This window comes from Hemitrygon akajei, chromosome 8, assembly GCF_048418815.1.
Source record: "Hemitrygon akajei chromosome 8, sHemAka1.3, whole genome shotgun sequence".
Taxonomy (NCBI): domain Eukaryota; kingdom Metazoa; phylum Chordata; class Chondrichthyes; order Myliobatiformes; family Dasyatidae; genus Hemitrygon; species Hemitrygon akajei.
In genome coordinates, this window is record NC_133131.1 from 41,752,883 (window position 1) to 41,765,406 (window position 12,524).

The 12,524-nt window shown below is 41.8% G+C and overlaps 1 protein-coding gene across 2 annotated transcripts in view; it reads right to left on the reverse strand.

Annotated features, from left to right (window-relative positions):
- Positions 1–3,029: 3,029 nt before the first annotated feature.
- Positions 3,030–12,524, reverse strand: part of hip1 (huntingtin interacting protein 1) — a 344,258-nt gene continuing 334,763 nt past the window's right edge. For both annotated transcript variants that reach the window (XM_073053676.1, XM_073053677.1), the window contains exon 31: positions 3,030–5,483. In XM_073053676.1, coding sequence (XP_072909777.1) covers positions 5,473–5,483 — 11 coding nt within the window. In that variant the 3' untranslated portion in view covers positions 3,030–5,472. The remainder of the gene's footprint in view (positions 5,484–12,524) is intronic.

Here is a 12,524-nt window from a genome sequence, read left to right on the forward strand (position 1 = left end):
CTAAACAACAGTGTTGGAGATTTCAGTTGTTTTGCATTGTAGTACTTGAACAGCAGACCCAAACATGTTAATTCCACTGACAAGTCATTCAATTCAAAAGGATATGGATGACAAAAACACCCAGCACTTAGGGTGACAAATTCTAGATGAGGGGAGTGTTGCCTGGAAGGAGATTCTACAATTTAAGATAAATGGAGATTCTGGATATCATTCAGAAAGAAACCAAAAGCTAATCTTCAGATAGGCTTTTCCATGAAAGAACAAAGCATATCATTTTTAGACCCTGCCTCAAAATTCTACTGTTGACCAGGAAATCAACATTTGCAAGATATCAGTGAAATTAGAAGCAGATATCGATGAAAAAGGCAGATCAAATACAGTGATGACGATGGATTTGTAGGAAAGTTGAGGGACTGTTAGGAAGTAAAGCAGTGCATGTAGGTAATTGCTGGAAGAATTCAAGCTGCAATCCAGTAAGAGACATGGGATGTGCAGGCTGGATTGGAATGAAACCATGAGCGTCATAAACCCTGAGAGTCTCTGAGGCTTACCGAAGAGCATCGGACTTCTCTGTTTCTCTAATTGTTAGAGCCATTAAACCCAGGCGCTTTCTGTTTGGTCTTGTCGAGTTGATTTCCAGAATCTGTTTTCCAGATTCTATGAGTACCGGTACTTAAAGGAGACTTCCGTTGTGCTCTGTAAACAGAGTCCCTCTGTGCTTGTGGAGAATGATTTTTCTTGCGGTGTCACAAGGCCACCCCTCCGAAGCTCTGTTGGTATTCCTACGTCTAACCTCTTGTTTCCTTCTCTTTATGGGGATTCTGACGTTCCTCTGCCCCCGGGTTGAACTACTAACCGTGAGTAACCGTGACTGAGGCTGCCGTCCACCACACCAGGGTTTGTTTGGAGCCAGCGACCACCGTGACAGAGAGAGAGTCTGCCGTCCCCATGCACTTGGATGCAGTCTTGCGAGGATGCAATGTGCCCCATGAGTAGAGGTCTACTGGGTGGGACATGAAGGAGGTTCACTGGGTGGGAAATGGACACTACAGCCGTACAAGAACTTACAGCAGTAAACAAGGGAAACGAGTAAGGTCAGAGGCCAAGTGAAAATAAGAAAGACAGTGGGGGAGAAATACCGCCCACAAAATCAACCCTATGGATCCAAAGTGAAGGACATGGTCTTGGTGTTAGACTGAATGCATTGTTTTAAGTGCAGCTCACTGTGTATTGCCAGGGAACTGGGGCTGCAAGTCATGATGAAAGGGACACAATTCGAGTCACATTGGAACTTTCAGCTCAAAGGTGCTGTATGGCTCAGGAAGGATTAATTAATGCAACTTAGAATTAGAAGGTAGCATTTAAAGGACAGTGTATGCATTGAAAATAGAAGTTTGTGAAAATGTCCTTGAGAACTTTGCATCTTACATAGAACACAGCACACAGTCCAGCACTGGCTATTGACGTCTGTGACAAACATGATAGCAACTTATAAAGTGCACGTGATCTATCTCCCTCCATTTCCTGTCTGTTTATGTATCTGTCTAAATGGCTGTTAAATATTGCTTTCATATCTGCTCGCACCACTTCTACCCGAGCATTCCGGTCACCCACCACTGTGTAAATAAAGTCACACACATCTCTTTTCAACATTCCCCCCACTCACCTTAAATATATACCTTCTTGTATTTTCATTCTGGGGGAGAAAGACCCCAAGAACCTACCTGAGCGAGGTAACAAAGAAAGAAGTGGTAAGAGACATCAGAAGAGGAAATGGTGATACTTGGCATTTCCTAGGTGCCCACAAGTGTTTTTGTTTTAAAGGGAAGATTTACCAGATAGAAAAATGCAATACAACTTGACTTGGTTCAGCCAGGCTGGGTTAACATGTAAAACGTGCCCAAATCTACAGCCCACGAAGTGGAGCCCACTGTTTTACAGGAGTGGGAAAGGGACAAGCGATTATCTAGGACCTTGCCTTTAGATAGCATTTCCTTTAGACAGATGGATGAAAGCGCATACAGTTTACCAGTAAAAGGAGCTAAATGTGAGAGAGTGCACAGGAACTTTAATCCATGGACTGAGGTCAAGAGCTGTAATATCAGGAGATCAGCTAATCCAGAAAAGAACAGGATCACAGAGTCAACTTTCAAAGAATTATGGCCATCCTGCCTGGGAACTTAACTACTGGCACATCTTCCTTTTACTATCAGAACAGAAGGTCCAACCTTAAAGGGGAAATGTTTGGAAAAACAATACCAATATAAAACAGAACATTCTGGAACAGTAGTTTGCGATCAAAATCATACTCATGACCAGAAAATCAACATTAGCAAGAAGCAGATATCGAAAGAAAAGGCAGATGAAGTACAGGCAAGAAAACATCGCTGGCTGAAAGGGGTTCAGCTGATCAGTGTAGAAATTTTGGGGTACAAAGCAAAGGTACTTCACTGCCTGTGCAATATTCGACCCGCAATGACATCATTATAAGCATTTAACATGTCATGTTTACCGCCTAGAAATGCAGTTGTTCATAATAAGCACAAATAAATCATCTTATAAGTTTCCCAAATTGCAAGCAGGTTTATAAATTTCTAGGTCTGGATGTAGATGGGGCGTAGCAGTTAGTACAATGCTTTACAGTGATTCCTGCCGCTGTCTGAAAGAAGTTTGTACCTTCATCTTGTGACCGTGTAGGTGTCCTCCAGGTGCTCTGGTTTCCTCACATATTCTAAAGGCATAAAGGTTAGCGCTAGTTAGTATGTTGTGGGCATGCTAAGTTTGTGTTAAAAGCATGGTGATACTTGTGGGCTGCCCCCAGCACATCCTTCGACTGTGTTCGTTGTTGGCGCAAACAACGTATGTATTTTATGTTTCAATGTACTTGTGAGAAAAAGCTGATCTTTAATCTTTAGATTTCGTTTTCAAAGGGTAGGAAAGCAAAGCAGTGAATGGGAGCAAGGAAAGAAGTATATTGAACTAAGTACGGATCCTGAGCAAACAGCAAACAAGAATTAATTGAAACAACAGAGGCTGAAAATCTCCATTTTTATGATTTAAAACAAATATTAAAAAGTATAAAGTCAGGCGTGTACAAAGTCAGAACAAATTCATTACAAGAGCATGGGTTTTGTAAGTGTACTCAGAATTAGAGAGTAATGCTACAGCAATCCAATCCTTGTAAAAGATCAGTCACAGTTTGCAATGAAAGGGGAAACATTCTCAGTAGACATCATCCATGGATCATCGTGGCTGGGGATTCACAACCAATGCTCAATTGCAAAAGGTAAGTCAAACTTTCCTGCTAAAAAACGTTTATAAATTAAGCTATGAAGAGGATTAGAAGGTCCATCATTTTCAAGGAAAGTAATAATTAACATTCTTTGAGATACATTAGCAGATTTGTCAAAGGGTCACCTTAAATCATATTAAATAAATTGCTAAAATCATACTGTTTCTCAAGTAATTACAAATCCAAGTGTTTCTCTCTCTGCTCTTAACCACCTTTGCCAGCACCATTTTACAAAAGTGATGTTACATAATAGAGTTGTAGTTGCTGAACTGTAAACTAATATAAAAACTTTGCTTTCCCCCCTCTTACTCGAGATAAAATGGGAACTTTAACACAGGTCTATCCTGCTCCTTCACTCATAATGAGACAAAATGATAGCTTGATCCTCCGAGGTGTTTACTACCACCATCATACATGAAGCAGAAGGGGACAGGGAAGGTGGGGAACTCTGGAGTGTATTGGCTAAGGAGGGGAAATGACACTACAATGGGAAGCTAGTACAGTATAAGGGGCAGAAAATCAGAGTATTTTGATGGAGAGCAAACAGACTACTGGAAGAACTCAGTGTGTCAACCAGCATCAGATGCAGATTCCAGCATTTTGTGTGTCTATCAGCACTTCAATAGAGTACAGTTGAGTAAATGGAGCATAAACGCCAGCAATGGCCAAGCTGTGTCATGTTGTAAAATGCTATGCCACGAGATGACAAAATAGGGAGCATACCATAATGGCAAAGGAAATAATGCAAGGGAACCTCACCACATGCAAGTTCCCTGAAAGTTACACATCATTCAGATAATACTTGCATTTCTTCATCACTGGATCAATACTCTAGGACTCTCCATCGAATAGCTATCAAGCTGTCCACAAGTATTATGATCCAGGGCATGCTCTGTTCTTGCTGCTGCCATCAGGTAGAAGGTACAGGCGCCTCAGGACTCAGACTACCAGGTTCAAAAACAGTTACTACCCTTCATCCATCAGGGTCTTGAACAAAAAGGGATAACTACACTCATCTATTGAGATGTTCCCTCAACCAATAACTTCACTTTAAGACTCTATCTTGTTATTTCATGCTCTCATTTATTTATTGCTATTAATTTAAATTTGCATTTGCACAGATTGTCGTCTTTTATGCTCTTGCTCTTTCATGGATCCTGTTTACACTTACTGTTCTATAGATTTATTATGCCCGCAAGAGAAAGGATGTTAGGATTGTATGTACTCTGATAATAAATTTTACTTTGAACTTTTGATCTTTGTGGGAATACTTCCAGTTAAGGAAAACAGATCCTTTCCACTTTCTCGAGGACAATTACAGATGGTAGTCTCTCCGACAATGTCCGAATAATAAAAAAGACCTGTGAAGTTGGGATGAAACCCATCACAGTGGGCACCTGCTGGGGACCCATGTCCTTTGTACAGGAAAGACAATCAAATAATTTATGCTCTTGCTACTTTTCCTGAGACTAATGTGCCACAGTTTTAGACTACCCTCCAAGAGGACTTCCTTCAGTCAGCCTGGATGATAAGCCAGTAATCGAAGGAGAGCATCACACATTTCCTATCCATTAATGAATTACTAATAAGAACAATGGCAACTCTTTTCACTCTCTAATGTGATGGATTTGAAGTGGTCCTGATTGCTACCTGGGGCTAGATTAACCAATAGATTAAAAGATAAACCTGGCACCTTCTCGTCTGTTTGGCCTGACGACACAGTAAACCTTCACTCGCCAATCACCTCAACTTTGAAGAGAAGGAAAAAGCAAGCCAGTTGAAATGTTGCAAAACTTGTCGTGGCTTGCTGACGGGTTAGTGATATGTGCCAGCAAAGGTGTGGGGGTCGGGGCGGGGTAGTATAAATAGTTAAACTAAGATTTGCCGCAGGTACTGGTAATGCAAAGATTAGCATAATACCACTGGTGTGCAAAAATAAAAGGTAAAAATATACATATAATAAATAAAGGAAATAACAGCATCGTGTCAATAGTGACAGAATCCTGGAATACAACTGGAAAACACGGATACAGATGCGTAGGACCACTCTGGTCAAGGCTCGCGGTTACTGCATGGATCCTCTCGAAGATGGAGAGAATAGAACAGGTTTTGTGTCTCAGAGGTTCAATGTTCATTCAGTCTTTGATTGGAAGATACAATCTCCACTCTTCATTCTTCATCTATTTGGTATCTGCGTTTAACAAAAAAAATACGCATTTTTTCTTTAAGTTCTACCTCCTTTCAATCATTACCCATATCCAAAACTGCTCTAATGAAAGGTCTTCAACTCAAACTCTTCCACAGCTGCCTAGCAATCAGAATCAGGTTCAATATCACCGGCATACGTCGTGAAATTTATCTCTGCGACAGCAATACAATATATAATAGAAAAAATATAAATTACAGTAAGTATATTTAGTGTAATTCATATTTTAATAAAATAGTTAATTAAATAAGTAGTTCAAAAATAGAAATTAAGAAGTATGATGTAGTGTTCATGAGTTCAATGTCCATTCAGAAATCAAATGGCAGAGGGGATGAAGCTGTTCCTGAATCGCTGAGTGTGTGCATTCAGGCTCTGTATCTCCTTCCTGATGGTAGCGATAAGAACAGGGAATGCCCTGGGCGTTGAGAGTCCTTAATGATGGATGCCACCTTTTTGCAGCATCGCTCCTTGAAGATGTGTATTTCTAAAATTTAAATTGATTTTGGATATTACTAGCTTTACACTATTTAAAAAAATACTTGAATCTATTGCGCTTTATTTCAAATGGGATTAAGTCAAAATTATTTGAATGAACCGAAGTTTTACCTACTCAATTATTAATTATTCCCAACTACACTTTACCTTGCACCAACTACATTTGCCAGTATCTTTAAATTGCTGGGTTCGGAGTCTCAGTTTTGTTAACTACGTTATCAACGAGTATAACAAATAGACAAATCCTCATTGCTCTTTGTGGGACACCGGCAGTTACTTTCTTCAAGCTTGAGAACACACCTGTTAGCATAGCCATCTGTGTTCTGGTGTCTAACCCCTCTCTTCATCAACTGATTCAATTTGATAAGCTTCAACTTTTAAAGTGTCTCTTATGCATAGAGTATTTTCTGGAAAATATTACCTGCAATTACCTCAAGAACTTTAATTATGTTTGTTAGGAGAAAAACCTGTTTAAGTAGGTTGTTTCTAATCAGCTCGGATTCCTTGAGTGCTCTGTCATTCTACCCTTTATCACAGATTTGAGTAGCTTCGCCACAACAGATGTAGACTAATGGATGCAAATTTACCTCATCTCTCCTTTACTTCAGTAAATAATGAATTTATGCTCGCAATTTTTAAACCCAAAGCAACAATCCTTGAAAGTAATGGCAAAGGCATCTGGAAACATACACATATGCAGATGTGATTCAATTATTGGATTGATAATCCAGTTGCCTGGAGAAATGAATTAAATGACAGTGAGGCAGCTGGACAATTTAAATCCAGCTCATCCATTTTCAAGGTGCAAACCATGAAGAACCTTTTTGTCATAAACCCATCTAGTTTACTATTCCTATCCATGAGGGAAGCAAATCCTAAACATTCAGCTGCACCAAAATGCGCTTTGGTGGGTCAAGGAAGCAACTCATAGAAATTACAGATGATATTAAATATTGGCCTCACCACTGATGCTCACATCCCAGGCATTACGAAGGTGGAAACTATCAGATATAGGGTATATTTTAACCTTTATGGAACCAGAAAGTAATGCAGTAAGCAAAGAGAACTTTTGGTCCAATACCTATCTACAAGAATCCTATACTAGTTCCATTGCATTCTCCCCATATTCCCTCAACTCTCCCCAGGTGCTAACACTCACTGCAGGCTAGGTTAATCAACCAACCTGCATGCCTTTGGCATGTGGGAGGAAATCCACATGGGCACATGAAGAATGTGCAAACTCCATTCAAATAGCAGCAGAGGTCAACATAGAGCGTGGGTAAATGAAACTCTGAGGGGGAAAGGAAACTGTGAGGCAGCAATTCTATTAGCCATGCCACTATCATCAGAACATGTAATGTCGTATGGTGTCAGCGGTCATGGTCCCATGACCATGATTGTTCTTGGCAAAGTCTTCCACAGAAGTGGTTTGCCATTGCCTTCTTCTGGGCAGTGTCTTTACAAGACGGGTGACCCCAGCCAATATCAATACTCTTCAGAGATTGTCTGCCTGGCATCGGTGGTTGCAGAACCAGGAATTGTGATGTGCACCAGCTGCTCATATGACCATGGTTTCACATGATCCTGACCATGGGGCTGAGCAGGTGCTACACCTTGCCCAAGGTGACCTGCAGGCTAGCGGAGGGAAGGAGCATTTTACACTTCCTCTATTAGAGATGTATGTGCACTCGCACCACCCTTGCCATTACACCCCCTACTTTTCTAATACTGTTTTATTAATAATGTTAGTTTTAATTAATTGTAGTTCTTGATTTGATAGTGTTTCCTTGGAAAATAACCATATAACCATATAACAACTACAGCACGGAAACAGGCCATCTCGGCCCTTCTAGTCCGTGCCAAACGCTTACTCTCACCTAGTCCCACTGGCCCGCACTCAGCCCAGAACCCTCCATTCCTTTCCTGTCCATATACCTATCCAATTTTACTTTAAATGACAATACCGAACCTGCCTCTACCAGTTCTACTGGAAGCTCGTTCCACACAGCAACCACTCCCTGAGTAAAGAAATTCCCCCTCGTGTTACCTCTAAACTTTTGCCCCCTAACTCTCAACTCATGTCCTCTTCTTTGAATCTCCCCTACTCTCAATGGGAAAAGCCTATCCACATCAACTCTATCTATCCCCCTCATAATTTTAAATACCTCTATCAAGTCCCCCCTCAACCTTCAACGCTCCAAAGAATAAAGACCTAACTTGTTCAACCTTTCCCTGCAACTTAGGAACTGAAACCCAGGTAACATTCTAGTAAATCCTCTCTGTACTCTCTCTATTTTGTTGACATCTTTCCTATAATTCGATGACCAGAACTGTACACAATACTCCAAATTCGGTCTTACCATTGCCTTGTACAATTTTAACATTACATCCCAACTCCTATACTCAATGCTCTGATTTATAAAGGCCAGCATACCAAAAGCTTTCTTCACCACCCTATCCACATGAGATTCCACCTTCAGGAAACTATGCACCATTATTCCTAGATCACTCTGTTCTACTGCATTCCTCAATGCCCTACCATTTACCATCTATGTCCTATTTGGATTATTCCTACCAAAATGTAGCACCACACACTTATCAGCATTAAACTCCATCTGCCATCGTTCAGCCCACTCTTCTAACTGGCCTAAATCTCTCTGCAAGCTTTGAAAACCTACTTCATTATCCACAACGCCACCTACCTTAGTATCATCTGCATACTTACTAATCCGATTTACCACCCCATCATCCAGATCATTAATGTATATGACAAACAACATTGGACCCAGTACAGATCCCTGAGGCACACCACTAGTCACTGGCCTCCATCCTGACAAATAGTTATCCACCACTACTCTCTGGCATCTCCCATCCAGCCACTGTTGAATCCATTTTACTACTTCAATATTAATACCTAACGATTGAACCTTCCTAACTAACTTTCCGTGCGGAACCTAGTCAAAGGCCTTACTGAAGTCCATATAGACAACATCCACTGCTTTACCCTCGTCAACTTTCTTCATAACACCATCAAAAAATTCAATAAGATTTGTCAAACATGACCTTCCATGCACAAATCCATGCTGACTGCTCCTAATCAGACCCTGTCTATCCAGATAATTATACATACCATCTCTAAGAATACTTTCCATTAATTTACCCACCACTGATGTCAAACTGATAGGCCTATAATTGCTAGGTTTACTCTTAGAACCCCTTTTAAACAATGGAACCACATGAGCAATACGCCAATACTCCTGCACCATCCCCGTTTCTAATGACATTTGAAATATTTCTGTCAGAGCCCCTACTATTTCTACACTAACTTCCCTCAAGGTCCTAGGGAATATCCTGTCAGGACCTGGAGATTTATCTATTTTTATATTCCTTAAAAGCGCCAGTACTTCCTCCTCTTTAATCGTCATAGCTTCCATAACTTCCCTACTTGTTTCCCTTATCTTACACAATTCAATATCCTTCTCCTTAGTGAATACCAAAGAAAAAAAATTGTTCAAAATCTCTCCCATCTCTTTTGGCTCCACACATAGCTGCCCACTCTGATTCTCTAAGGGACCAATTTTATCCCTCACTATCCTTTTGCTATTAATATAACTGTAGAAACTCTTCGGATTTATTTTCACCTTACTTGCCAAAGCAACCTCGTATCTTCTTTTAGCTTTTCTAATTTCTTTAAGATTCTTCTTACATTCTTATATTCCTTGAGTACCTCATTTACTCTATGCTACCTATATTTATTGTAGATATCTCTCTTTTTCCTAACCAAGTTTCCAATATCCCTTGAAAACCATGGCTCTCTCAAACTTTTAAACTTTCCTTTCAACCTAACAGGAACATAAAGATTCTGTACCCTCAAAATTTCACTTTTAAATGACCTCCATTTCTCTATTACATCCTTCCCATAATACAAATTGTCCCAATCCACTCCTTCTAAATCCTTTTGCATCTCCTCAAAGTTAGCCTTTCTCCAATCAAAAAACTCAAACCTGGGTCCAGTCCTATCCTTCTCCATAATTATATTGAAACTAATGGCATTGTGATCACTGGACCCAAAGTGCTCCCCAACACATACCTCCGTCACCTGACCTATTTCATTCCCTAACAGAAGATCCTACACTGCCCCTTCTCTAGTCGGTACCTCTATGTATTGCTGCAAAAAACTATCCTGCACACATTTTACGAACTCCAAACCATCCAGCCCTTTTACAGTATGGGCTTTCCAGTCTATGTGTGAAAAATTAAAATCTCCCACAATCACAACCCTGTGCTTACTACAAATATCTGCTACCGACTTACAAATTTGCTCCTCCAATTCTCGCTCCCCATTAGGTGGTCTATAATACACCCCTATAAGTGTTACTACACCTTTCCCATTCCTCAATTCCACCCAAATAGCCTCCCTAGACAAGCCCTCTAATCTATCCTGCCAGAGCACCGCCATAATATTTTCAATGACAAGCAATGCAACACCTCCCCCTCTTGTCCCTCCGATTCTATCACACCTGAAGCAACGAAATCCAGGAATATTTAGTTGCCAATAACACCCCTCCTGCAACCATGTTTCACTAATAGCTACAACATATTTCCAGGTATCAATCCATACTCTAAGCTCGTCCACCTTTCTTACAATGCTCCTAGCATTAAAATAAATGCATTTAAGAAATTCTCTTCTCTGTTTATCTCTAACTGTACAAAGAACTTTACTGTCTTCTTTTTCTTCCTTCTCCCATACATCTGTTCCTACCCTCTGGTTCCCCTCCCCCCTCGTATCTAGTTTAAATCCACTGGAGCCTCTCTAGCGAACCTACCAGCAAGAATATTTGTCCCCCTCCAGTTCAGATGTAAACCGTTCCACCAGAACAGGTCCCACCTTCCCTGGAAAACTGCCCAATTATCTATAAATCTGAAGCCCTCCCTCCTGCATCATGTCTTCAGCCATGTGTTGATCTGCACTATCTTACTATTTCTAAACTCACCTACACTTGGCACTAGTAGCAATCCTGAAATTGCTATCCTGCAGGTCCTGTCCTTTAACTTGGCACCTAGCTCCCTAAACTCACCTTTCAGGACCTCCTCACTCTTCCTACCCACGTCATTGGCCCCTACATGGACCACGACATCCGGCTGCTCACCCTCCCTCTTGAGAATACTGAGAACCCGATCTGAGATATCGCGGACCCTGGCACCAGGGAGGGAACAGACCATCCGGGATTCTCAATCACTTCGACAGAACCTCCTATCTGCCCCCCTATCAAATCCCCTATCACTACTGCTCTCCTCTTTTCCCTCCTTCCCTTCTGAGCTGAGGGTCCAGTCTCGGTGCCAGAGACACAATCACTGCAACTTGTCCCTGGTTGGTCGTCCCCACCAACAGTATCCAAAACGGTATACTTATTGTTGATGGAAATGGCCACAGGTGTGCTCTACTCTTCCTGTCTATTCCCCTTCCCTCTCCTGACAGTCACCCAACTACCTGTCTCCTGAATCCTAGGGGTGACCATCTCCCTGAAACTCCTGTCTATTTTTGCCTCTGCCTCCCGAATGATCCGAAGTTCATCCAGCTCCAGCTCCAGTTCCCTAACACGGTTTGTCAGGAGCTGCAGCTGGGTGCACCTTTTGCAGGTGTAGTCATCAGGGACAATTGTGCTCGCCCTGACTTCCCACAAACTGCAAACGGAGCACTCAACTGCCCTAACTGCTGCCTCCATTACCTACTCCTAAGCTAATTAGATTAATTAAAGGAGCTTACCCAGCCTTACCTCACCTGGAGTGAAGCTCGTACTCAGCCTCTGCTCGCTTTTTAAATTGCCCCGCTGATCTCAGAGGCCGACCTTCACGCGCTTGCGCAGTCGTGCACCGTTCAAACCTCGCCTCTGCCTGTTCTCGCTGAAGCCTGATTGAGTCAAAGTCACCCCACTCTGACAATGGTCGCTACAACAATGGCTGCTGTATATGGCGGTCTTTCTTTTAAACCTTTGGCGCGCTACGTCATGCGCCTGTGTAATCTAGCCTCTTTGCCCCGATCAGTTAAAAAAAAGGCTTCTCTCCGAGCTTATTTTACCTCTTCCCTCACCGCCTCTTGCTTCGATTTAAAAAAATGAACGTTATTCTTTTCCAGTACTGTGAAGACTGACTAAAAAGTAATTGTTCAAATAACCCGCAATACCTTTGATTCGGGAAGGTGCTGGGGACGTGTGTAGGTTGCCACATGCTTTAAAAATGCTGATTTCCAAGTTTCAGTCATGAACTCCCACACAGAGCAACTCAGCAGTTTCAGGCAGCATCCATGGATGGGACCCTTGATCAGGGCTAGAAAGGAAGGGGCTAGCAGCCAGAATAAAGTGGGTGGGGGGAGGGAAAGGGGTACGGTTTGGCTGGTGAGAGGAGAGACCAGCTGGGGAGGAAGGTACATGGGGGAAGAGGAAGTAAGAAACTGGGAGGTGATAGGTAGAAAAAGTAAAGGCGAGAAGAAAAGCAGGGGTGAATTGGGAATGGAAAACCAGAGAAAGGGGG